Source organism: Prionailurus bengalensis, chromosome E4 (genome assembly GCF_016509475.1).
Source record: "Prionailurus bengalensis isolate Pbe53 chromosome E4, Fcat_Pben_1.1_paternal_pri, whole genome shotgun sequence".
NCBI lineage: Eukaryota > Metazoa > Chordata > Mammalia > Carnivora > Felidae > Prionailurus > Prionailurus bengalensis.
The window spans coordinates 28,982,773-29,007,662 of record NC_057360.1 but is presented as its reverse complement, the minus strand read 5'-3'; the positions used below and the strand labels follow the sequence as shown (position 1 = coordinate 29,007,662).

General features: G+C 45.2%; 1 protein-coding gene across 3 annotated transcripts in view; it reads right to left on the bottom strand.

Annotated features, from left to right (window-relative positions):
• The window catches only part of PTPN14 (protein tyrosine phosphatase non-receptor type 14), a 181,499-nt gene that overhangs the window by 36,077 nt on the left and 120,532 nt on the right, over positions 1-24,890 (bottom strand). For all 3 annotated transcript variants that reach the window (XM_043569056.1, XM_043569059.1, XM_043569058.1), the window contains exons 4-11: positions 20,905-21,002; positions 18,487-18,554; positions 12,340-12,410; positions 11,380-11,467; positions 7,696-7,784; positions 4,725-4,812; positions 3,827-3,909; positions 687-744 (exon numbers count right to left, since the gene is read on the bottom strand). In XM_043569056.1, the coding sequence (XP_043424991.1) occupies positions 687-744; positions 3,827-3,909; positions 4,725-4,812; positions 7,696-7,784; positions 11,380-11,467; positions 12,340-12,410; positions 18,487-18,554; positions 20,905-21,002 (643 nt within the window). The remainder of the gene's footprint in view (positions 1-686; positions 745-3,826; positions 3,910-4,724; positions 4,813-7,695; positions 7,785-11,379; positions 11,468-12,339; positions 12,411-18,486; positions 18,555-20,904; positions 21,003-24,890) is intronic.

The following is a 24,890-nucleotide window of genomic DNA, read 5'->3' as shown; positions in this document are numbered from 1 at the left end:
GTGAGATCATGACCTGAGCTGAAGTCGGACGCTTAACCGACTGAGCCACCCAGGCGCCTCAAGAGGAGAAATTTTTTAAAAAATGAATAAAGCTAACGTTAGATTAGATAGAAAAGTAGATCAATTCAGTAAATAGATTTTGTTGGTCTTAAAATTAGAAGATATATAATTAATCTTCCCCATCAAATACCCTAACTTGAAACCACTGACTAAACTCGTTCAATTTGGGTTCATTCAAAAAGCATTTTCTGACTAGTTTATTAAGATCTATCTATGGTGGCAAATACAAAAGAATTTGTAGAGCTTATAACTAAAGACATGTGTATGTAACAACCAGAAACAGTGATAAAATCACAGATGAGCAAATGGACAAAAACACACACCATAGGTCACATGCTGAAGAAACACGGTCTCATCAACCTTAAGACTTATTCTTCAGGGGTGAACCTTGAGCCATACTTCAAGAAGTGATGGCTGTGGATGGGCACATGGATGTCCCATGTGATGGGGCACAAATGGAACATGAATATTCATGACACCTGCTTGGCTGACTGATGCTCTTCTATGTTTTCATAAGATCTCACCTGGTCATGATGCCCTAGTCATGTTTCCTTTCAATTGAGCAACAAAAGGACATTCCATCCCCAATAGTCAGACCATTTGATTACTGAAGACTTTATACATACCAGAGAGGATCGGCTCCAGGTGGGCTGGCGTCTGATGGGGGGTGGAGAATTTGATTGTCTACAGGAAAAGTTAAAGAAATGAGAAGAGTCATTTTATTTATCATACATAAGATGATCAGACGGACCAACAAGAGAGGGGGAAAAGGCGGGGTGGGGGGTGGGGAAACAGACAAGAGAGCTAAATAATAAGGTGCGCCTGGGTGGCTCAGGTAGTTGAGCGTTGGACTTTGGCTCAGGTCATGATCCCATGGTCTGTGAGTTCGAACCTCGCATCGGGCTCTGTGCTGACAGCTCAGAGCCTGGAGCCTCCTTCAGATTCTGTGTCTCCCTCTCTCTCTGACCCTCCCCCGTTCATGCTGTGTCTCTCTCTGTCTCAAAAATAAATAAACATTAAAAAAAAAAGAGACAGAGAGCTAAATAATTTATGGCAAAATGTAAACATTTATTTCTGAATGGAGAGGCTATGAAAAATGTTGATTTCCTTTTTTATTCTCTTATTTTCAAAATGTTTAGAGCACATGATCCTTAGATATTAAATTTTACAGAAGAATGAGGCTTATTTCCAAAAAATATTATGAGGGAAATAAGCAAGACTGAAAAATAACACTATTATTACATGGGTTTTTTAAAAATTGTATTCTTTGTATCTTTGTCTATGTGTAAAATCTTTCATAAAGAAAAACAGCAAGAAGAAAAAATATTTTTTTAAATGCTGCCAGTCAAATGGAATCCAAAACAGATTAAATATGTTTGAGTAAGACCATACAAAGATCTTTTTGAATTAAGATAATACTGATTATAAGTAGTAATCTAATCAGATCCTTTCCAGACTGAGAATCAACGTGAATTTTTTTTTAACGTAGGGATAAAAATGTGTGGGAGCTAAGAGTATTAAGAAATTCTTGAGTACTGGGGCGCCTGGGTGGTGCAGTCGGTTAAGCGTCCGACTTCAGCCAGGTCACGATCTCGCGGTCCGTGAGTTCGAGCCCCGTGTCAGGCTCTGGGCTGATGGCTCAGAGCCTGGAGCCTGTTTCTGATTCTGTGTCTCCTTCTCTCTCTGATCCTCCCCCGTTCATGCTCTCTCTCTGTCCCAAAAATAAATAAACGTTGAAAAAAAAAAAAGAAATTCTTGAGTACTGAAATCAAAGGTGTCTTTGAGAAATGGGTCTCAAAGTCCAGACTGACATTTTCCCTAGTCTTCAGTGAACTCATACATAGACAAAAACAAACAAAAAACCCAGGACACGTAGAATTTTCCATCAAGCTACAATTCTTCAATTTAAAGCATTCTCCTTTGTCTGATAGTTCATCTTTCCTACCTTTTTAGTGATAAAACACCTTTTCTTTCTTTCATGAGGTGTGGAAACAGTAACGTTGGACTTTTTTTTTTTTTAACAACTGGCCAAATATAGTATTATTAGACTTAGGTTAAACACCCTTCCCACTCCCTGCAATTTCTCTTCTCAAGTCAAGAAATATGGGAAGCACTCTTTGGAGCTCTATGAAATGAAATGAAAATCAATGATAGTCTTTTAGCAGTCAGGGTGTGCAGACCTCTGGAGAAAGATGCTGTTAAGATAATGCTAGTTTCCTAAAACTACAGGGGGTTTATCCCAGGCCTTAATGCAGTCTGTGCTGAGATCCTGAAACTATACACAGAATTTACTATGTGTATGGAGTGTGTGTGTGTGTGTGTGTGTGTACATCTTAGAGAGTCCAAATAAGAGGTTAGGAACCTCCTCCACCTGGTGAGGAGAAAAGAATGGTTATTACAGAAGTAGAAAGGAAAACACCATTTCCTCAGTTTTCAGGCTAACGTGGGATGCTCACTAGTATTCGGAGAGCGCCAAAGAAATCAAAATACTCTGCAAATTTTACAGTAAACTCCCTTGCTGAGAAGTGGTCCAACCAGAAGACCACAGTGAAATTCACTGCTTAAAACAGTCAGATTTTAATTCGCCCTCCAGAAGCCGACCACAGAGTTTGTGTTAATGTCAAAGACCCCCCCGCAGATCAAAGGCCGCCGCAGCGCAGAAGTGCACAGAAGTGATCTATGGGGAGTCTGTTCAAAAGAACGCCACGTGCGTGTGCGTGCGCGTGTGCGTGCCCGTACAGTGATGGCTGTTTGACTTGCCGCTCCCTGATCACTGCCCTTCCGATTTACATTTGCAAACTTTGCTGGCGGACCTGATACCATCAACGATCCTTTCAGACTCCGACAGTGACCAATTGCAAAGACTGGTTTGAAAGAGCCTCCATCGTGTAGAGAAGAAAGTCTGTCAGGACCTGAGGCTCCAGTTCTAAAGCAGCCGCAATTTTCAGCAGGAACTGCTCTGGGACAATACTCTCACACTCTTGGATGTGTCCACTGGGGGAATGGAAAAGCAGTTCCTCTCTTGCATTTATATCCCCGAATTCTTTGAAACACAATTAAGCACCTAGGGCGCCCCAACTGCCGAACGTCCTCTGCTGAGGAACATCTTTTGAAGGCAACCAAAATAAAGGCAATGATAGCGTGAGCCCCAGCTACTCTACATCCAAGGTCAGGTCACATTTAAGTTCCCATATCAGACTCCCTTTATCATCTTTATTTCCAAATTAAATTGAAAAAACACACATGGATTCGTGACGTCTATTAGTGTATTCCAAGTCTTCCTCTAATTACCCTGGCCTCTCATTTACAGGCAGATGACATGACCCAGAAGCACACGCGGGGTTAGCCAACTGTGTAAGAGAAACAGGGCTGAGGATGACAGAACCTTCTTTTCTTTCAAGTTGGCTTGCTACTCCGTGACACACTTCTGAACATACCCCGCATCTGACACGAAGGGGCACCCTGGCAAATTGGGAACCGCTCAGCTCCTCCGAACTCCTCACAGAGGATGGAAAGGCACTAATGTGGGCCAACCCGTCCAGGTAGTCAAGCACTCACAGTCAATTTGTGAGTTATTTTCTCTCCAGGCGCACGCGCTGTGCCAGACGGCCTTCGTCATTAAAGTTCTTTCCCTCCTGCCTGGTCAGCTTCCACGAGGAAGGAGGGAAAAGAGCGAACGGCAGACGCCATCTACGACATCCCTAAAGCACATGGATTTAATCTGACCAGGCCTTCCAGTGAGAAGGTGGACAGACGGCTTACTTACTCAGTGCAGATTTTGTTTTGTTTGTAAAACTTGTGCCGCGTAGCAAACAACCGAGAGATATACTTGGCATTTTCAAGATCGTCCTTGGAAAAGAAGAGGCAGAGAAAAAAAACAAATAAAACATGTATTTGATTATAAACGCATCTCCCTAGGATTCCCCCGAACAGGGCCACATTCCTTCGTATCGTCAGGCCACACACAAAATAGCCCCCCGAGCAGCAAACCGGTGTGCTGAAATTCTGCAGCAAGCTGGGCTAGGAAGCCCACCCAAGGATGGCAGACAATCTGTTTAAGAATCTTCCATACTCAGGGCACTGGGCTTACACCATGGGCTGGCATATCTTCACACAATTCCAAACCAGATGCTTTAAAAATAAATAAGGATCAAGACAGAGCACGGAATGAACACCAAGCATCACTGAGAGGCAGCGAGGTGCACGGACAGCCCTGGCTCTCAAGAGGGCCCTCAACAGAAGGAAGATCACTCAGATTACTTCAGATTAGGCTTGGGCTGTGCGGCTGGGGGGAGAAAATCCAGGTCCACCAGCAAAAGAAAATGCTGTGCAATATAATCGGGGGGTTACTGGATGTGGGCTGTAACTTGAGCGCGGAGGAACGCAGCACGCCAGACAATGGGATCCACCCCAAACACAGCAGGTGGAGGAACCGAAATCCCCGAGTCCAAACTCGGCTTGGAAACCTGGCGTTCTGAACGGGAAATCACCACCACTACCTGGAAATGAGTAATGACAGCACTGGGCGAGAGGTGGACGGTTACGGGTTCAGTAGAACATTTAGTCTCTCACGACGCAGAGAGCAAAGAAGGGATGTGGTGAGTTGAGAGGTCACACGGCAAGCTGTCTGTCGGACCCTGCCCCCATCGTTCCATTTTGCTTACCGTGTGAAAGAGGGCCGTCTCTTCTTTGTTGATGAGCTCCACCAGAATAGTCGACTTGTTGTGTGTGATATTCCCGATGTCATTCCACCTGGTCACAAGAAAAACAACTGGGTTTGCCAGGCAGGTTCCAGGCAGTTATGAATCAGCACAGGAGGGTCATCACTGCTGGTGAGTCTCGTTTTACAAATTACGATTTAACTATAGTTTCAAAAACTAAATGTGCCTTCTCTCCAAGCAAAAAAATAAAGAAAACACACCCCGGGTCAAACTTAAATAGCTAAGGAAACCGTATAACGTAAATCTGGATACTGCTGTTCATAAGGTGTACTTTCCTTTATGACTAGTTATGAGGAAAACGTTCAAGGAACGTCTGCCTTGTTTTTCACATTTCCAAACTGCAAAGCATATGGAGGAGCATATTATTTCAAAGTCACGTGTTTCCGGGAATCTAGGCCAAAGAATCCACATAGATTCCGTGTTGCAGCGTAGGCTACAGACTGATGACGCCACCAAGAGAAAGTGCCCGGGAAGGTAAGCTGTAGTTTCCCATTCTGCCTGGAGTCAGTTTGTAGCCGCCTCTTACTACTGTCTACCTTCACTCTGTGCCCCGATCTACAATTCCCTCTTCATGCCAACCTTCACTGCCCTATTCTCTGCCTAGATGATTCCTTCAAGACTTAGCTCAGAAGTCACCTTCTCTCTTTCTCGTCCCGACAACACGCATGCGTATAGTTCCCTATCGGTCACCACGTGGTATTACAACTGTTGACCTCTGTGACTAGAGCCCAAACTAAGCCAGACTAGCCCAAAGACGCCATGCCTAGAGATTCTGCTGTCTTCGTGTCTGTGTTCCAAGCACGGAGCCAAGCACCCGGCATTCAACATGCAATGGATGTTGGCTGAGAGAATTAAAAGTAGTAATATTGCCTCCCATCTGTATAGAGTACGGTTCCTTTATCGACTCTCTAAGGTCGACAAGGCAGCTATTTTTGTTCCTCCTTTAGAGATGAGACAATCGAGGCACAAACGAGTACAGGACTTAGCCACGTTCACTCTGCTCACTGGGGATGCACGAGTTCCATACTGGGGCTTACGGGCATTCCTCCAGTCACCTTTCCATTATTCCAGGACCAACTGTGTTTACGTACATCTGCTGGGGCCATACTCTCTACAGGTGATCAGTAGAGCTGTCGGTTGACTTACAATTCCAAGAGATTACATCTACACGACCCAGAGCTACAGGCTCCTCAATGAAGGTCTCGAGAGATAAGAGCTATTTGGTTTCCTCAGGCTCCATTCCTTCAAACCGACTGCCAAAACTCTGGATCCACTCCTCCTCCACCATGCAACTTCCCCTAGGGGCATCGTTACCATGACACCATGGCAGACCATGGCAGAAGCAAATTCCCAGCCTGTAGGGGTTTCGAGATAGGACTGGAGGGAGAAGTCCGGAAGCAGTTCCTAAGGAACCGAAGCAAGCCTATGAGTGGCTTACCATCAGCAGAGTTTCAAACTGCTATTTTCTTCTATTTAACCTCCACAACTGAAACGTAAGACTTGTCTACTTCTCCAGGCTCAAGGAGAAAATGAAGCATTGATTCAGCTATGAAGAACTGTGTGGGACAAAATGCCCGAACAGCTTTAAATGGGCATAAAAATTCATAGTTATATCGCTGCCTAATTTATGCATTTTGCTTGACCAATTTGTAACTTATTGTACGTGTATGGAGTTGACTGAATATGTCCAAAAGTCAAAAAGCTTATTCTGCAGCCACCAAGATCTTCCCCCTACTCCTGTTTCAATAATGTCCCCTTTCACAGAGCAAGAAAAAAATAAATGAACAAAAATAATGGCAGGGTGGGGACCTAGCGGCAGAGGGGGGCGGGGTTTGGGGGGAAGCCAATTAGGAAGCTTTTGGTGGGAAAATACTTGCAAAATGACCCAGATCAACTGCTGATCCAGAGAGTACACAGCTGGGCAAGATCCACGCCCAGAAGGTGGACTTTGCTTTGACTCTAAGAGCTGTCTTTGATGATCTGGCCTAGGTGCACAGCTATGCCTACCAGATGCATGTACAAGACAGCTCGTCTTCCAGTAAATAACTGGCCACACTGCCCTTGTAAATGAAAGCAAGGATGCAGCTTTTGAGATCACTGACACCACGGTAGCAACTACGGATGCCAACACGAGCAAGCTCCCGGACACGTGACCCGAGGAGACACTGGTCTCTCACGTTAAACGGAGAAGAGGGCTTAAAATGCAAAATAATGAGAGGTGCCTAGGTGGCTCAGTCGGCGAAGCATCCAACTTCGGCTCAGGTCATGATGTAGCGGTTCATGAGTTTGAGCCCCACGTCGGGCTCTGCATTGACAGCTCAGAGCCTGGAGCCGCCTTTGGATTCTGTGTCTCCCTCTCTCTCTCTCTGCCCCTTCCCTGCTTGCACTCTCTCTAAAATAAATAAGCATTAGAAAAAGAATTCTAAAATGCAAAATGATGAAAAAGTACCAAATTCCTTTAATTCATGGTAACACACTCAATGCTTTTCAAAATGCACTTTCATAAATACATTATATTTTTAATATAAAAATCAGTCCTCCCTCTTCTAGCACATGTGGTTAGGCGGAGGGCGATGGAAAATGGGAAGAAGCCACTCTGGACTGAAGGACTGACCGGACGGCCTGCTTCCAACCAGACTCACAGAGTTTAGCTCCAGGTCTCTGGCTCCAGGGCACCTTTCCTGGACTCAGGTGAGAGTCCCCACCCCCAAACGGGCCTCCAGGAGAAGTGAGATGCATTTCTCCATCAGCGCTCGAATCGCACAGAGGGCTGATCTTCTCTGAATTGAGAAAAGCTCAGTGGTGACCCACCATCTGGCTCTCAACTCGCTGGGATACCTGTCCTACTCAGCAGGGTTTTCGAGAGTCCCTCAAGGGGAAAAAGAAAAAAGGAAAAAGATATGAAGAAGACTACCTGTGTATCACTGCTTGTCTTCCAATTCTGTTTCTCACGAAAATGCCCATAAAGAAAATGCCCAGCTGCACACTGTTTCCATGATTGTCCTGCGTAAGATCAACAGAAGAGCGGCGTGATGAAACAGATCACCGGCGACCTGGCAGAACCGAGCACGTGGGCCGCAGCTCACCCGGGGGGCCACACCCCGTTTCCTGCCCATAAATGAAAGAATCACAGACAGCATCCGGACGAAAGGCAACTTGGTCCTGAAGGGACTCACGCCGCTGCACAGCCTAGTGGACTATACACATATACATGCATCTTTTATCTGAATTTGTCACTACACGTTGCCTGTCCGAGAGAGATTTTTAGGATTGTCTCAGATTTGGGGGCACTTAAGATCTCATCTTTCACGAGCGTCTATTAGTATCTTTTTTACGTTTTTTCTAAATCAAAATTATACGTGTGTGTAGTTTGATTACGTATGCGTTTCTACACGTGTGATTATATAAGCCCGCAGTTTGAAGAACTGAGCATATTGTTTGCAGCCTCTTTAGAAGAAGCCAACAGCAGACTTGTTCCCACCATTTCCTCTCCCTACAGACATCAACTTCCCCTGCCTAATGCCCTAGTGTGTGTCTATTTGCATCCACTGTGCTTGGTGTTTCAATTTAGAGCCTCATGCCCCTCAGTCCTGGGATACTTTCTCGAATTACTAGCTTTGTTTCCTCTGTTCACTTCTGGAACTCCCATTATTCCACTGTTGGACATCCTGGGCTGGCCTTCTAATTTTATCTCCCACCTCCCACGTTCCAAACTTCACTTTTTGGTGAGATTTTCTTAATTTTGTCTTGCAACCTATTACATTTTCCATTTCTGATATCACATTTTTAATTTCTGAGAGTTTTTCTTTCCTTTCTTTTTTTTCTTTTTTTTTTAAATGATTTTCTGAACCTTCTCTTTTAAAAGCAATCTATTCCTTGAAAGATGTAATATAGTGGAGACTCATAGGATGGTATTTTGGGCGGGGAGTTCTTCACCCGGCAGAGTCTCTACGTCTTCCAGGCCGCTTCGTTTTCTTTGCGTTGGCCTCTGTCATTCCTGTAAGGACACCCTGTGGGGTGATGCTGGGCCACATATTCATGTTCCAGAGAGGGACGCTAAGCGCTGGCTGGGAGCTTCATGAGCACAGGAGGGGCGCGAGGACTACAGAGCTGTCGGGAAATCTGCTGGGCCCTGTGCTGAGGAAGCCCGGATGACTTATCTTCAAGTCTGGTCTCCTGGTCCGGTCAGATGCTTCCAGCCTCCTGTCTGGGAGAGCCCAACCTGCTGCCGGCGTGCTTGGGAGCAGAGCAGGAACAAGGCTCACCATCCGGGGAATAAACTGTCACAGCCCCCTGCTTTCCCTGGGGGATACCTTCCTTGTGGAGGGAGCAGAGAGGCGCGCATGACTAGACACGGGATGGAAGAGAAGGATGTCTGCATTCCTCAGAACCCTTGATCCCGTATAAGACACACAGACAACAGCGCCCCATCACAGGGACGTCTCTCCAGCTCGCCCGGCAAAGCGCACATTAGAACAGGGCTCTTCTAACAGGGACAGAGCGAGGTCAAGACAACGGCTGGATGCAAAGCAGAGACAGGGTTGGGAGAGGGTGGAGAGGGAAGGAAAGGAAGTGCCTCGGTTGTCAGGAGCAGTTACAAGGCAGGTGACATGCAGAAAAACACTTGTGAGAAAAGAAGTCAGGAGAAGTGGAGAGGCGAAGCGGAAAGAAAATCCTACAGAGAGCCTTCCTGGGGCACTCTGCCAGTAGATCCATTGGTGCAGCGGGCCAGTAGGGGTGGGGGCGCGGCAGGAGCAGTTCACCAGGGCCGAGCAATGGAGAAAACATAGGACCGAGGCCCAGACGCTGCATCGGTCAAACCTTAGGGGCTTGGTGTCCCACTCGGCTAAGGATCGAGGCTCCAGACACAAGCACCCTCTCTGTGTCCCCGCGCTCTGACAACGCAGGGAGCCACCGAGGCAGCGGCCCACCTGTGTGTGTGGAGGCGGGAGGGGCGGACCTGTCAGGAAGTGGACTGGTACTCCTCCGGCCTTGAGAAACTTTGAAGAATCGCTCGTGGATAAGCCCACGCTACGTGGAAATGTTCTTCCCTAAAACGTATCCATAGCAAGCCCGTGTACGTTCCTTGGGGCTCCATCACTACTCGGTCTGCCCCTGCACACTCTCCTGCCTGCCTTTTCACCTATCTCAGAGCTGATCACGGCACCGCCCCACCGGTCCTGCTGCCCCTCCCGTCATCCTTGTCTCCGGGGATGTCAGGTGGTCGGTAGGTGGCCACCTTAGTCATGAACAGACACGTGGGGAAACAGAAGACACCCAGCTAAGTCACACGCACAGGCAGTGAGTCAGCAGTGCCTGTCTGCCCACTCGGACCAAGGTAGACAGTACCTGCCTTGTGCTCTTCCCACAAAAGAACATACCAGAAAGTGCATCGGGGAACGGGCACAGTGGATTTCAACACTATCTCCACTGCTCTTGTTTCCCACAGCCCAGAATGACCAAAAACAACACGAGTAAATGAGCACAACGAAACCCCCGACTTCCTGGGACTGAGGAGTCAGTTTTCTGGAAGTGGAGAGAAGTTTACCCTGGTTTTTCAATGGCCCAGAATATCATGACTATATATGGGCTGCTGAAATGTAAGTGGGATGCAGATGGCTTCATAAGGCATTATCGCAAGGAAAATGGATTACAACCCTACGAAGGGTGGCCATTAGAGAAGCACAAGAAAATTAAACAAACCTAAAAAAGAGCCATTTAGCCCTTTCCACAAGCTGCGGCCACCCTGCTCGTTCTACTTGATGCACATGGGCAGTTCTCATTAAGGCAAATTGCAAGCGTGCAGCAGAGGAGGAACAGAACACTTATAAAACAGCCAGCGGAGCCAGTTTAGAATGAAACGTTTGTGCTAAAATTGCACCATCTCCCAAATTGCAGAAATGTGCCAGTTGCTTTCGGTTTCTGACAAAACTCCGTCTTTTCGCAGAGTGGGTCAGTAGAGAGAAGAAAATGAGTTTGGAGTACGGGCCCAACTCTATAAATGACCATGCACCGTGACCCCCCCTCCCCAACCACACCCACTTCAGGAGGTGGATCTGTTGCAAAGGATGTGATGTGCTGTAACAGTTTCCCAGGCACGGTTTCCAGAAAACACCTGAGGGGCTGGAAACCCACAATGGAGGCTCTATAGAACTCGAGAAAGAAAGTGCGCTTGCATACAGGACAGGTTTCACTCTGCCTCACAAGCGATGATCCCTGTATCAGCTCAAAGAGAGGAGAGAAGCAGCGAATAAAGAAAACTATTGGGTAGGGTCTTCATATTAATAGCTGCTTTCCTGTCACAGAACTGGACGTGACCGCATACCTTCCCAGGGCTGGTGGATGGGCTGGTGTATGTCTGGTACTCACTCAGACGGTTGTCTTACAAACAAGATATTCTGCCCAAGACCATGGAAAACTTCAAAGTCTCTTAGTTAAGAAGAAGTGTTTGCTTTACCTAAAGTAAGCAGGACTCGCCATCTAATGCCACGTAGCGATAAGGAAGCCAGGTCGCTCTGGTCGGTTGCCTATCACTAGTTTTCCAACCACCTGAGCCATTCTGAGAAAGCTGAAGTGAGGACAGGCCAGGGTATGTTACCTTCACAGGGAAGATCTCCTGTCCAAATCCATCCAAACGTTCCACCTCGTTGATGTACATGAGCTCGGCTTCTGAGGGCAGGATTCCACTAAAACCGAAACAGCGTCAAAGAAGGAAATGGTTAAGAGCAACAAAGGCAGTGGAAGGTCCGACCCTCCTGATGGCAAATTCCAGAGCTGTGGTTTAGCTCCAGTTCTGGGAAGAGCAATCATCACCCAACTGTGAGGACGCGGTACATTACTAAGTAATTCATTAACGTATTCCCTACCAGCCTTTACTCAACGGGGAAGAATCAGAGGAAGGTAAAGTATTTAATTAAGAGCCACAGCCCTATAAACACTAATTATTCCAGACATCCCTGTGAATAATGCTGCTTGCTTTAAAAAAAAAAAAAAAAGTTATTTTCTCCCACCTAGGAAAAAAAATCTCCACTGTTAAGAAACAAGGAAAAAGTTTATGAGGATGCTATTTTGGGAGCCAAGTGGCCAAAACGAGAGAGAGCTTAGGACCACTGCACAGGTCCTCTGAGGTCGGAAGGAAGGCTGCTCGTTTTCCACTGGTCCCAGAGAGCTCCACGTAGCCCTGATAACAAGTTTTCAGGGCCTCCTCTCCCTCTTGACCTTGACTTTCCCATCCAAAGCAGATCTTTTAGGTCTTCACTCTTAACTCAAGCAGCCCCAGTCTCCCCAGCTCTGGCAACAGAGTTTTTGGAAGGTCAGAGAGAAGAGTTCTCCTGGCTAACAGCTTCACATCTATGTGGGCTTGCTGGTGTGGAAAGAAGATAAGGAAAAAAGAAAGGGAGAGAAAGAAAAAAAAAAAAAAGAACAGGAGAAAGGGGAGGCAGGGCAAGCACATAGTTTTTGAATCTATTTGCGCCTCTGGGAACAGGGCTGAGCCATGTGCAGGATAGAGCACAGCCGGGGGCCGGGGGTGGGAGCCAAGCGCCTTGGCGGGCCCTACCTGTGGGCTTTGTGTTCTTGGGCTACCTTCTGGGTCAGCTCCTCCAGAACGGCCTCCTCCAGGGCCAAATCCTATCAAAACAGAAGCAGTTGAGGTCATTTGCTGTTTGTTAGGAACAAACCTTAGGAGCTCTGTTCTCCAGAAGGTTTTCCTGATTAGCCTCACTTCATCCATCTCCCCTTTACTCCTTCAAATTGAAAGTTGTCCATTTTCGGGCTGACGGTCTGTTGTTACTTTTAGAACATAGCTCTCCACTATAACTTAGGTTCTCCACTTATAACTAACATGCCTCTTTCAAGGCATAGTTTGGGTAGCCACCTAAATTCTGGAGGGTATAGGAATAGCTCTTTTTTCATTTACCTTCTTCTTCTTTGTCTGCCTCCCAGACTCACTTTTATTGAAACTGCTTTGTCAGTACTTACGTATTTTTAACAATCGGGGTATGAATTTCCAGCCCATTATCCTTTCAAAAGCTGAGCCTAGCAAGGGGCTGTGCCTGGCCTTTTTGTCCACCACCACAATATCCGGGCACTAATTCAGAGCTACAGAAGGCAGAGAGGGCTCATTCAGATGTTACTTGACAGACCCTTGGGAGCAGAGGCCATGATGGCTGCAAGTAGGGAGTTCTATAAGCTAACGGTGTGTGGGAACCCGCTGGTGTCTCCAGCACCTAAATCCCAGGGCCCTGGGACCTGTGGCTCCCGTGGTGTTAGAGCCGATCGCACATACCTCTTCCCAACACCCCTCCGCTGACAGTGGGAATGTATCAGGGATTGTTACACGTTTACCAGCACAGAACTGTCTGGGATGGACGGTCTGAAGGAGTAATTCCAAGACAGGGAGACCAGAGCAACCAGTTCCTGAGACTCTGACAGGCGTGGTGATTCCAGAGCTCCCCGAATTCCTTGTGGTAGCCTGGGGAGGCTCAAGCCGAGGGCCAGCTGCCTCAGACCTTCCTAGGGGCTGGTTCCACACCATCTGCCCCAGGTCGATAAGCACCGACGAGGGCAGAGATATACGCGCCACTTCCCTCTGAGCTCCAGAAGGAGTGTCAGAAGGGCCTCTGAGCTACGTGTCCTGGTGAGGCCCTCTGAGGCTCATCGTAGACACTGAGGGTGGAGGGCTGGGGGCTGAAGTTTGGCAGAAAACATCCCAAATGCCGATTCCCTGGATTCGAGAATACCATCTATACCAAGATGGCCTCCAATTTAACAATTTTCCGTGGATGAAACCCTACCCCCAAAAAAGGTACACCTCAAAACTGCAAGAAACATCCCATCTTGAATCAGGGAAACATGAAAAATCAGTATCTTTTAAATCCAGAAAATGAGGGTGTAAATCAGGTGCTGGAAATTGTATAGCCCTGCAGATGGTCACAAGAAACCTCGGAGAAGGTGGAGGCAGCTCTTATTTTCCGTGCATTAACTGATTAATTTGCTGTTTTCCTGTCGAGCCATCCACTGAAATGACTCAAGTCCACGACAGGGAACAGCAAAGATGCCGCGTGGCTTGCACACGGGCGCGATGGGTGTGCATCCAGGTATTGAGTGGTAGTCTTAATGCGGTACTAATTGTGAAAAGCTAATGAAAGGCATGTGGCCGTAGGAGAAAATAAAGAAAGGTAAGCGAAGATCAGAAAGTGCCCCATGAAACCTCAGCTTCCTACTTTGAAAGGAGAAAAGCCCAAAGGTGCGCCTCTGCTATCCCACTCCATTCGAGCGCCTCCATCTGCGTGTGGGGCCTCCCTGAGGTATGCGGCCTGCCACAGGGAAGGCGCGAGCGGCCCTGCGTGAATGAAAAATGGCAGAGTGCATGCCTGTACACAGCGGCACACCTGTGGAGTGCCCTGTGTACTTCGCTTTGTTCCTCGCTCTGCCTCAGAAATGCCATTTGACGAATTCGGTTGCTTTTGTAAGATCAAACAAGGCCATTCATCCCATCTTCCCTCCCCCACCAAAGGAATGTAGTCTTCTCTTTGAATTCTCCAGTGGAATCTCGCAGAAGGTTTACAACCTTCCATGGCTCCCCACTGCCTGCTCAATTAGGTCAACACCTGGGCCTGGCATTCAGACCATTCTTCGGCGTGACCCGGCCTTCCCTTCCAGGCCTCCTCTCTCAAAGGTTCAAGGCCTCAGGCAAACCCTTCTTCCTAACAGAATGCTTGTATGTCTCCTGACACACTCATGCTGAGCCTTCCTGGAAGAAACACCAGGGGCCCATCACACTGAGTGAAACGTCACCCTGTCCTTCAGGTTTCGTCTCAACTACCGTTCCCTTGACGGGACTTCCATATTCCCCCATGCCGGATGTAGTAAGCCTTTCCTCTTCCACTCTGAGTGTGGCTCATACAGCCCTCCCCACGGCTGGCCTACTGTCTCTCTTACACAGTTATCCGGATGCTCATCTGACCCTTCCTCCTTCACCCTCCCTCTTCTTCATCACAGACAGGCCCCTAACGGCACCAGCTCTTCTCCACATCACTTACGGGCCTATCACGGGGCTCTTACATGATGCCCACTTATTTATTTTTTTTAATTTTTTTTTTCAATGTTTATTTATTTTTGGGACAGAGAGAGACAGAGCATGAACGGGGGAGGGGCAGAGAGAGAGGGAGACACAGAGTCGGAAACAGGCTCCAGGCTCTGAGCCATCAGCCCAGAGCCTGACGCGGGGCTCGAACTCACGAACCGCGAGATCGTGACCTGGCTGAAGTCGGACGCTTAACCGACTGCGCCACCCAGGCGCCCCACATGATGCCCACTTATAAGCTCTCCATATGCAGTAAGTGATCAATAAATGCTTATTGAACTAAACTCAACAGGCAACTCAGGAGGCAACAAAGTTTCACGTCCTCAAACCGGAGTTTCTAATCACACAGAGAAGGTTAATGATCGTTTGCACCTTCTGCCTGTCCTCTGCTTACATTTCAAAATTCGTGGAGTGTTGCTGCCCGAAAAGCACAGTCTTCAGCCTCCTTGTGCTTGCATGCCAGAGACAAGAGGGTCATGCTAATCATAAGACGATAACGATGGCAATGACAAGGACAACTACTTCCTGAGAATTCACCGTGTGCCAAGTAATGTACTTCACGTGCATTCTCTCCTTTAGTTATCCCAGCTGGCGTAGGCATGCTATCCTCATTTTTAGATGAGAAAATGGAGGCTTTGGTGAGACAAATAATCAAATTTTAAAATAAACTACATCAAATAACGGCCCAAGTTCACATAGCCGGTAAATGGCAGCCAGGACACGGGCACAGAATGCTTGGCTCCTATAGTGTAAGCCACCTGACCACAGGCCACAATGTATCCAGGGTACGACATGGGGCAGAATGACAGGGCAGAAGCCCAGGAACATCCACAATTCAGATATACACACTGACATCAGCTTCTGTCACAGTGTCTTCAGTGCTGTCCAACAAGACTTTCTGCAATGATGGAAATGTTCTATATCCAAGCTTTCTAGTACAGCAGGGTTAGCCACACGTGGCTACTGAATGTTTTTATTTTTTTTTAAAGTGTATATATTTTGACAGAGAGAGAGAGAGAGGGAGGGAGGGGCAAAGAGAGAGAGGGAGACAGAGAGAGAGAGAGAGAGAGAGAGAGAGAGAGAGAGAGAGAACCCCAAGCAGGCTCCACACTGCCAGCACAGAGCCTGATGTGAGGCTCAAATTCACAAACCATGAGAGCTTGACCTGAGCCAAACTCAAGAGTCGGTCGCTTAACCAACTGAGCCACCCAGGCACCCCTACTGAGTGCTTTTTAAATGTAGCTAAGGCAACTGAGGAACTGAATTTTTAATTTTATTTAACTTTAACTAACTTCAATTTGAATGTATATCGCCAGCCACATGTCACAATGTATGTAGCCACTATCCCAAGGAGGGGAAGTTTGGATCCGAGAATAACATATCCATATTCGTTCGTTCACTGTGAGATTTAACGAGGTCTATGCTGTTCAGGTATCTGATTTGCTCACAGCCCAGTGGAGACCGTCATATTCCGGAAAAGGTATGATACACAACTGCTTCCAGCCTTCACAGACAGCACTGGGACCTGCCAAAGCATTCTAACATCTACAGACTCGTAAGTATCATGCTGGCAATCACCATAAAAAATTCTAAATAGCACCTAAGCCTGGTCTCTGCCCAAAGACTAGGTGAGTAAGAGCATTTTAGGAGACAAAGGTGAAAAAAAAATTGTGGAAAATTCTCAACCCAATTGATTATCTCCACTAGCATAAAAAGGCACGCTCTCTAAAATTCTAAGGTGTGAGCCTCACTTTCGTCTCCCCGAGCACGCTGGGGAAGCTCTGAGATGTTAGAGATGTTGGTTCAAGCATGTTGACACCAAATCCTATGAAGAGCTTCTGCGCCAAGTAACATGCTAATCTCTTTGAATGCAGGTCGATTTGATGGGTAGAGTTAACAAGGCATGAAAAACAACAGATTTATCAGACGATACAGATGTTTTCTTGGCGGGAAGAAGAATAAGGACAGAGTTATTCATGAAACCATAGAGATCTCACAGTATTTCCCTAACCTGTAAGAATAAAGGTTAAGTATGCGGCAACCTAAGCTCATCTCAAGCCCTGACAGGGATAATGACTACAGCCTTACATATGCTAGTCTTTCAAAACTTGAACCCTTGTCACCAGACACACTACTTTCTCCCATGTGCCACAGCCAACTGGATGCCAAGTTCTGCTCGTTTGATTTCCAAAATATCTCTTGCTTTGCTTTCGTGTTCTTCTTGTCACTCATAATACCTAAATCACCTCCTGCCCAGAGCACCATGATTCTCATCTGACCTCCTTTCACAAACGGTCTTACTGCTCTAATCCAGCGGTTCTCAAAGTGTGGGGTCTATAAATCCCCAGAGTCCACGGGTTCTTAGCCCTGAGATGTTTCATCTCATCTGCTGCCACTCCCCTCTGCCACTCCTGAGCAACAGTCAGATTCACCACAGACTCTTACACGATCACTCATGCCACCCTGCCCCTGCTCTTTCCCTCCCTGTCTAGATCATTCCTTGTTCCCTACCTGTCTGCCTGCTGCAATCCTGCCCACCCTCTGAGACACAACTCGCCCACCATTAGTCTTTAAGCCTTTCCTAACCCCCCCGCCCCCAGCAGAGGTAACCTCTCTCCACATAAAATCCTGACTGCACTTTATTACTCTTGGCTTTGCATTCTGATTTTGCAAACTTCCTATTTACTCAACTATTCGGCCGCTTCCCTGAGAACAACCACCGTTTCTTATATAACTTTATTTCCTGGTAGTTAGTTACCCAGGCCAGTGCTTTGGGCAAAACAGTTGATAAAAAAATAAGTGATGAATGATCAGCGTTTCTAAAATCAGAGCCAGGATACTGCAGCAGGTATAGCTTTTCAAACATTTTAATTCCTCCTCATTAAAACTCTTCTCATTTACCCCAAAGCTTCCAAACAGCAAACATACATTCTCCCGGGATTAAAACCTAGCCTCGTTCCTAATTTAACCCAAGACTGGGCATTTGACTCCATTGACTCATTCAATGAAATTTCACGAGTGCAGAATATACGCCAGTTAACAGTAACAAGACAGAAAGGGTATCTGCCTATGGACCACAGAGCTGACGTCCCGGCTGACAATCCGTCAACACTGAACACGTTTAGATACTGAAAGGGCCCTGAAGAATGCACATAGAAGGTGATTTAGCAGGAAGTGGTTGATGGCTGGAGTGTATCATACAGGTGGTCAAGGAAAAGGGAGTCGTCTTTGAGGAGGTGATATCTGACTCAAGATTTCAATGTCAAGTCACAGAAAGATCTGGAGCACAGTACTGAAGGCACAGGAAACCCAAGGACGAAGGTTCTGGGATGGGAACAAACTTGATATGTTCAGAAAGTTAAGAAGAATGCCATGGCCCTGGAGAGGTGGACACGGGGACTGGGGAGAGGGGTGTCGGGACAGAGAGGTGCCTTGAGGAGGCGGGAAGAAGTACCTTTTTCAGTGTTTGTTTATAAAATGCGTCCCCACTTTATAAATGCATGGACTTTCCTCCCTGGGGAAATATACGTATGTAAAATCCTCTGAGATTTTCAAAGGAAACAATTAAACACCCAGAGAAGGTAGAAAATTAATTAAGAAAAAGGAAATCACACTTACCATAGGAAACAGCACATATTCTCTGAGGAAATCTTGAGAATCAAACTGATTGTAGTCTCCAAAATCAGCTGAGAAGAAAAGTGGGGGGAAGGGTAGTATTTATTATATGAAATTAAAGATGGAATAAAGCAAGGGTAAAATTATCGCCACATTTATTATTCCCACTTCGTCCTATTTCTTCACTATTCGATAAAAAAAAAAAAACGGTGCCACGACATGTTTGATATTGTTACCACTTTTACTTAGCAATACTGTAAATATCAGCATGTGAGCCCTATTACACAATTTTCTAGGGGAAAAAAATGGGGAAATTTGAAAGCGATCCCTGAGCTATTTTAAAAATTTGAAACAAACCTATACTTATGTTTTTGTTAAATATGCACCAACACATTATCTTAAGAATATCTGCCAAGGGGGCTTTTTAACTCAAGGTTAATTGGGAGAACTGAAGAGCCAAACCCATCTGCAACTTTTCATATATTTGCAGCTGGAAATTCCCACCGTAAATCACCATTGGCAAGCAACCCTGCACATTTTTACACCTCCTAAACAAGCTGACATGTTGCAAGATGCCAAAAATTCTGTTTTGTCCTGTTTTCATCTCACCACGGGATGTCTGAGCACATGCAAAAAGAAACTGTGTCTGTATTATCAATCTATACATGCCTTGCATCTAATCCTACCTGCTCTCAAAAAAGATCAAACTGCATACAGACTTAATTTCATGCAAAAAATCTGGCATCAGGCAGAAATGGGTGCAGGTATCTTTGGGGTACAAGAGATACAGAATGCAAGAGTCCACACACAAGGCCAGCGTCCACACGTTGCTGAGAAGACAGAGACGTACCTAAGAAACTCAGCATTTAACTAATGAGCAATTAGGTGAGGCATTCAGGACGGCAACAATCACATGCTCGGCCTGTCTTCAAATTTACTCATCAGTTACTGTATTTCATCACGACGTATAACTAAGTGGATGTGTCTTCCTAAGGGCCCAACAAGGGTTCTTGGGAAAATTATTTTACACATACGAGAGCTAGGGGAATGGCTGGCTTCAAGACCCCAGCGAACAGAGAGTTAGTTCGCCAACTTCCTTTAGCCTGAAAGCTGTCACACCAGGATCTTCCAGGATCCAGGAGGCCTGTGATAAAGCCAGGGATTGAAGAGTAAGAGGCCAAAACGAGTAATAAAGTGAAGAAAGGAGAAAACTTTTTAAAAAGAGAAAGATCCAACTTGCAGAGGAGGGACACAGTGGATCTTCTCTCTCTTCTTCCTACTAAAGGGGGTCTTCTCCTTCATTTTGATGATCTTTCTTTCATGACCACTAACTGTTCTTTCGTATTGTTCTGGGCACCGTTCCTTTCCTTTCCAGTCTTTAAGCGGAGAGATGGGATACAAACATATTTTGTGTATTTTCATCCACAAGGTAACGATAGCTAACTACTGGAGTCGTACGTCCAACAAAAATTGCTAAACTGCTAATACTCCGGGATGAAAGAGATCAAAGGACGTCTGCCTCTTTAGACATTCTAGAACCCAAAAGGTTCAACTTCAGTTCAGAATTTGGGATGGGAAGTTCAGTTCACAGCTTCTACAACAACAGTCCTCACAGCAAGGGCTTGGCGGCTGGCATTCCGTCTGGACACGAAGTGATTTTAAAGAACACAGTCTCTGAAAGGGAAACCTGTTTCTTTTAAAAAATTCTATTTTATCTTCTTGTTTCCAATATGACTAAAGGCAATTAAGGCACCACTCAGTTAAGAGTAATGTATAAATATATGTAAAAGTCATGTGACATATTTTACATAAATATATGTAAAAATATATGTAACAACTTAGAAATGGTAAAAACAATCACTCCCATAACTCGAAGTAGGATAGATTGAAAGATGAAGGTACTTCACTATGTGTTTGTTGCTTCGCAATATCTATCTATCTATCTATCTATCTATCTATCTATCTATCGATGTCATTACACATACATATACATATGTTCCTCTCTTTAAGTGTGTGAGTATAAATTAGACTGCAATATTTAAAGCTATCACACTTGAAACTGATGTGAAAGTCAAAGAGTCACGACATGAAGCCACAAAATATGACCACACTGGGCAGTGGAATCATTCTGAGAAAATGTTCCACAAACCCTGCATGTAGCTTTAATTAAAGTCAGGATGGAAGCTGCTATTTCTTCAAATAAAACTACAATTATACAAGCGTGAGCAATTTGCAAGCAGCCTTGCGAAGTCCACCAGCCTGCCACCAGAAATCACTATGTCCGCGTTTTTAACGTCTCTTGAAATGAAAAGTGAGAGTTACCGAGGGATCGTTTCAGTAAATGCACTTTTTTTCTCAGAGAGGCCAGCAACACGGCAAACAGAAAATGCGATCTCGTGGGCCGGCCGCCATGCTCCTTACCTTGCACGGCCAAGCCGGCCAGTCGGATCACCTGCTCCAACGCACACCGCAATCGCCCTTCAAGCACGTCCTTTTTGACTTGCAGGTAATACTGATACCTGTTTATGGGAACAGAGGAACAAATAACCTTAAAAACACATACTTGGAACATGTTCCCACAACATCGATGTCTTGCTGTATCAAACTCTGTGTGCACAGCGGGACGCACAGGTGATGCTGCTAAAGGTCAGCTGTATTAAAGATGGAAAGTGCCCTCTTCCCGTGTTTATCTTTCTTTGATGTGGCAGGTGCCACATCCCATGCATTCTCAGTTTGAGAACATCCTCATCAAATCACTTCAGTGTAGGTCCGCAGGATGAAATACTGATAAGGACCCATTCCGCGTCACAGACATCAGGAATAAAAATGTTCTTCCACACCTGGCTGCCCACAGCAACACAGCTGCCCAGCCTACATTCAACAGTGGGGCATTCCCAAAAAAAGTTCTAGAAACATGTCATTTTTTCTTTTTTTTTAAACTCAAAAGTTTGGTAGAGCAGAACACAAAGAGGCCAAATAATTTGGCATTCTGCTAATGGATAGGATAGAGCTTCTGAGAGCGAGGCTAACCCTACAGGTCTGTGGCTCACAAAAATCCAACCTAAAGCACATTCTCAAGCCAGCATAGCACAGGTGAACATAATGTGCCCATGTACAACATCAAACCTCAAAGTAGACCACTGCTCTCAGAAACCAATAAATACAGTGTATTGTTTCCTTGCCAATAAAACTGTATTCTTAGAATTACCTACACATTTAGATATCTCCTCACCCCAAACCTTTCTTCCTAGGACTCCACTTCCCTTGACCATACTCTTAAAACAGTCACCTCTACAACAGACTTTTCCTAGCACCAATTATTGGCAAATGCTAACAACCTTTCTGCTCTTGGTAACCATGACTTTCTACTTTTTCTAAACTTGGACATGTCAATGCAGGGAGTTCAAGAGTGATCCAAAGCTCAACTCTTTTAGAGAGAGGCAACGAACACTGAGAGCTAATTATTGCTATCTCTACCTTGTTATCATGGATATCATTACATATCAATCCAATGCCTATTTGAGGGAAGGACTCAGGCTCCCTGTCTCCTCTAATAGAGTCTCTATTTCTTCTCTCCTCTTGGGTCTGCTGGTCAGGGTAGAGACAACCATGTCAGGCTCTGGTGGGGAAAACCTATACTCAAATCAGAAGGACCAACACTGAGTTATTTAAGACTTCTTTTTTGTAAAACTTAGCATGTAATAGAAAAACACCCTGTTCTTCCTACACCCAGCCTAACTTTCACCTAAAATATTCATAATCTTTTTACAGGCTCCACTACTGAATCAAGAGTTTTACTTCCCGTCCACATCAAGAAATGTATACTGGGGCACCTGGGTGGCTCAGTCGGTTAAGTGTCCGACTTCGGCTCAGGTCATGATCTCACGGTTCATGAGTTCGAGCCCTGTGTCGGGCTCTGTGCTGACAGCTTGGAGCCTGGAGCCTGCTTTGGATTGGATTCTGTCTCCCCCTCTCTCTGCCCCTCCCCCACTGGTGCTTTGTCTCTCCCCCTCTCAAAAATAAATAAACATTAAAAAAATTTTTAAAAATAGAAATGTATATAAGTGCCTGTGCTGATTCTCAGAGACAAGTCCCTGGTATGTGTAGAAAATCTCTGTGCCCACTCCGTGCCCTGAGGTCAGTGGGCAGGGCTCTGTCTCACCTAGTTACTATATATATCCTTAGCTGGTGAGAAGCATCATGGATTCTAAATCCCAACAAATAGGAATACAGGTTACATATAAGAACATGTGGTTAAAAGTCTTTGGTAATGAAGTAGCAGTTTCTGACAGTGCGCAATCAGTAAGGAGGAAATACTAGGTAGGATATTTCTTAAAACCCTGTGAAAGTGAAGGCACTGCCTGGGGATGGAGGCAGGGGCAGAGTTTTGGACAATCGTGTTTGATGGAAAGAAAAGGGGAAGTCATAGCCTGTCTCTTCATTATTCACAGCAGAGAATCAGAGTAAATGAAAACATTTTGAAGCAATAATTGTGTATGAAGTTAAAGAAACACCAAGAGTAAATCGAAACATCACAGACTAAAGAAATCTGGATTGCTACAGTTAAAATATGCCACATGTTATCTTCTGGTTTTCTTCTTTCACCTGTTCACTCAAGTTCTGTCCCCAGGCTCAAGTGTATTCAAGCTCCACCTCTCCAAACGTTTCACCCGAGGTGAGTTAACACTACAGAAGCGTGGTCCCATGCGCTCGCATAATATAAGGGCCTGCTCTCTGCCCACTTTTCTCCCATCCCAAGGGGGAAAAGGTAGCAAGTTCTGCACATGGTACATGTTGAGGATCTGAGGTTCCATGGTTTTATTCGGCAAACCAAGAGCTCCAACAGAAATGGTTTACGTTAGTGCCTTTGCCTCAAGGCACATGCACCCTGCCAATGATGGGCAAAGCTCAGGTTCTATAGCCTCACTTGAAGAGCAGATTTGTGTCTAAAAATGCAATCTGATGCACACTATTAGTTCATCTCCTGGGGGAAGCTCAGTAGAACTTGAACCAGGAGGGAAAACATGGGCTGTGGAAGCTTACTTCCCATTCCATGTAACCCAGCACATTTCCTGTTTGTGTTCCCTTCCCTCAAGGCTCTTCCTTAGTATCGTCTGCCATGTTCTTTCCTTGTGCCCTAGCCTGACTCTTGGTTTTCCTCTGGCACCTGCCTTGTACCTCAAGGAAACAGTAAAAGTTCCACTCATTTGTATGAGGTAACTTTCACTTCCAGAGACTAAGAACTGTATCTGCTAACTAACTTGGAATGTAAATTTAAAAAATAAATAAAATGGTAAAAAAATAAAAATAAAGATAGTAAAATAAAAAAAGTGAGTGATCAAGTCACAAATAGACATGGTGGAAACTCAAATGCACTTTACTAAGTGAAAGAAGGCAACCAAAGAAAACTACATACTCTATGATGCCAACTATATGACATTCTGAAGCAAAACTATGGACACAATAAAAAGATCAGCAGTTGCCAAGGGTTGTTGGGGGAGGGGAAAAATGAACAGAAAGAGCTCAGAGGACTTTTAGGAAATATTTTTAGTGAAATTTTTAGTGAACAGATGATATTATAATAATATATATCCTTATACTGATACATATCCTTATAATGATATATATTGTTATATTTGTCTAGACCTATATAATGTACAACACCAAAAATAAAATTGAAGGCAAAAAAAAAAAAAAGAGAGAGAGAGAGAGACTAAGAATTGCCCATGAGTCTTTCATGGAAGATCTTTCAGGCTTATAACCGGGCCAGTTCTTAGATAACTGAACACCTCCTTGTGGAAACCTAGGAAAGCAAGAGGGTCCCAAGTCATCAAAGGATCTTTTAGGTGTCAAGAGTTCATTGTGAAAGGAGATAGACCTTTGAAGAGGAGCCATTTAGACTCTGAAGATCACGCTTTCAAAAGTGGGGGAATCAGAAGAAAAGAACTATGAGGAAGTGTTACTTCACCTTACTGCCAGAGGATCCCGCTGCGGCTTTCTTCAGGAAAGTAAAGGACATCGGAACCGAGTAAACAAAACAACCAAACAACAACAACAACACAAAACCCAGAATTTCGGGATAGGAAGGAATCTTAAGTTTACTGCAGAAAAGTGCAATGGGAATGGGATTAGAAAGAAAGAAAGAAAGAAAGAGAAAAAGAAAGAAAGAAAGAGAAAAAGAAAGAGAAAGAAAGAAAGAAAAAGAAAGAAAAAGAAAGAAAAAGAAAGAGAAAGAAAGAAAGAAAGAAAAAAGAGAAAGAAAGAAAAAGAAAGAAAGAAAGAAAGAAAGAAAGAAAGAAAGAGAAAGAAAGAAAAAAAGAGAAAGAAAGAAAGAAAGAAAGAGAAAGAAAAAAGAAAGAAAGAAAAAGAAAGAAAGAAAGAAAGAAAGAAAGAAAGAAAAAAGAAAG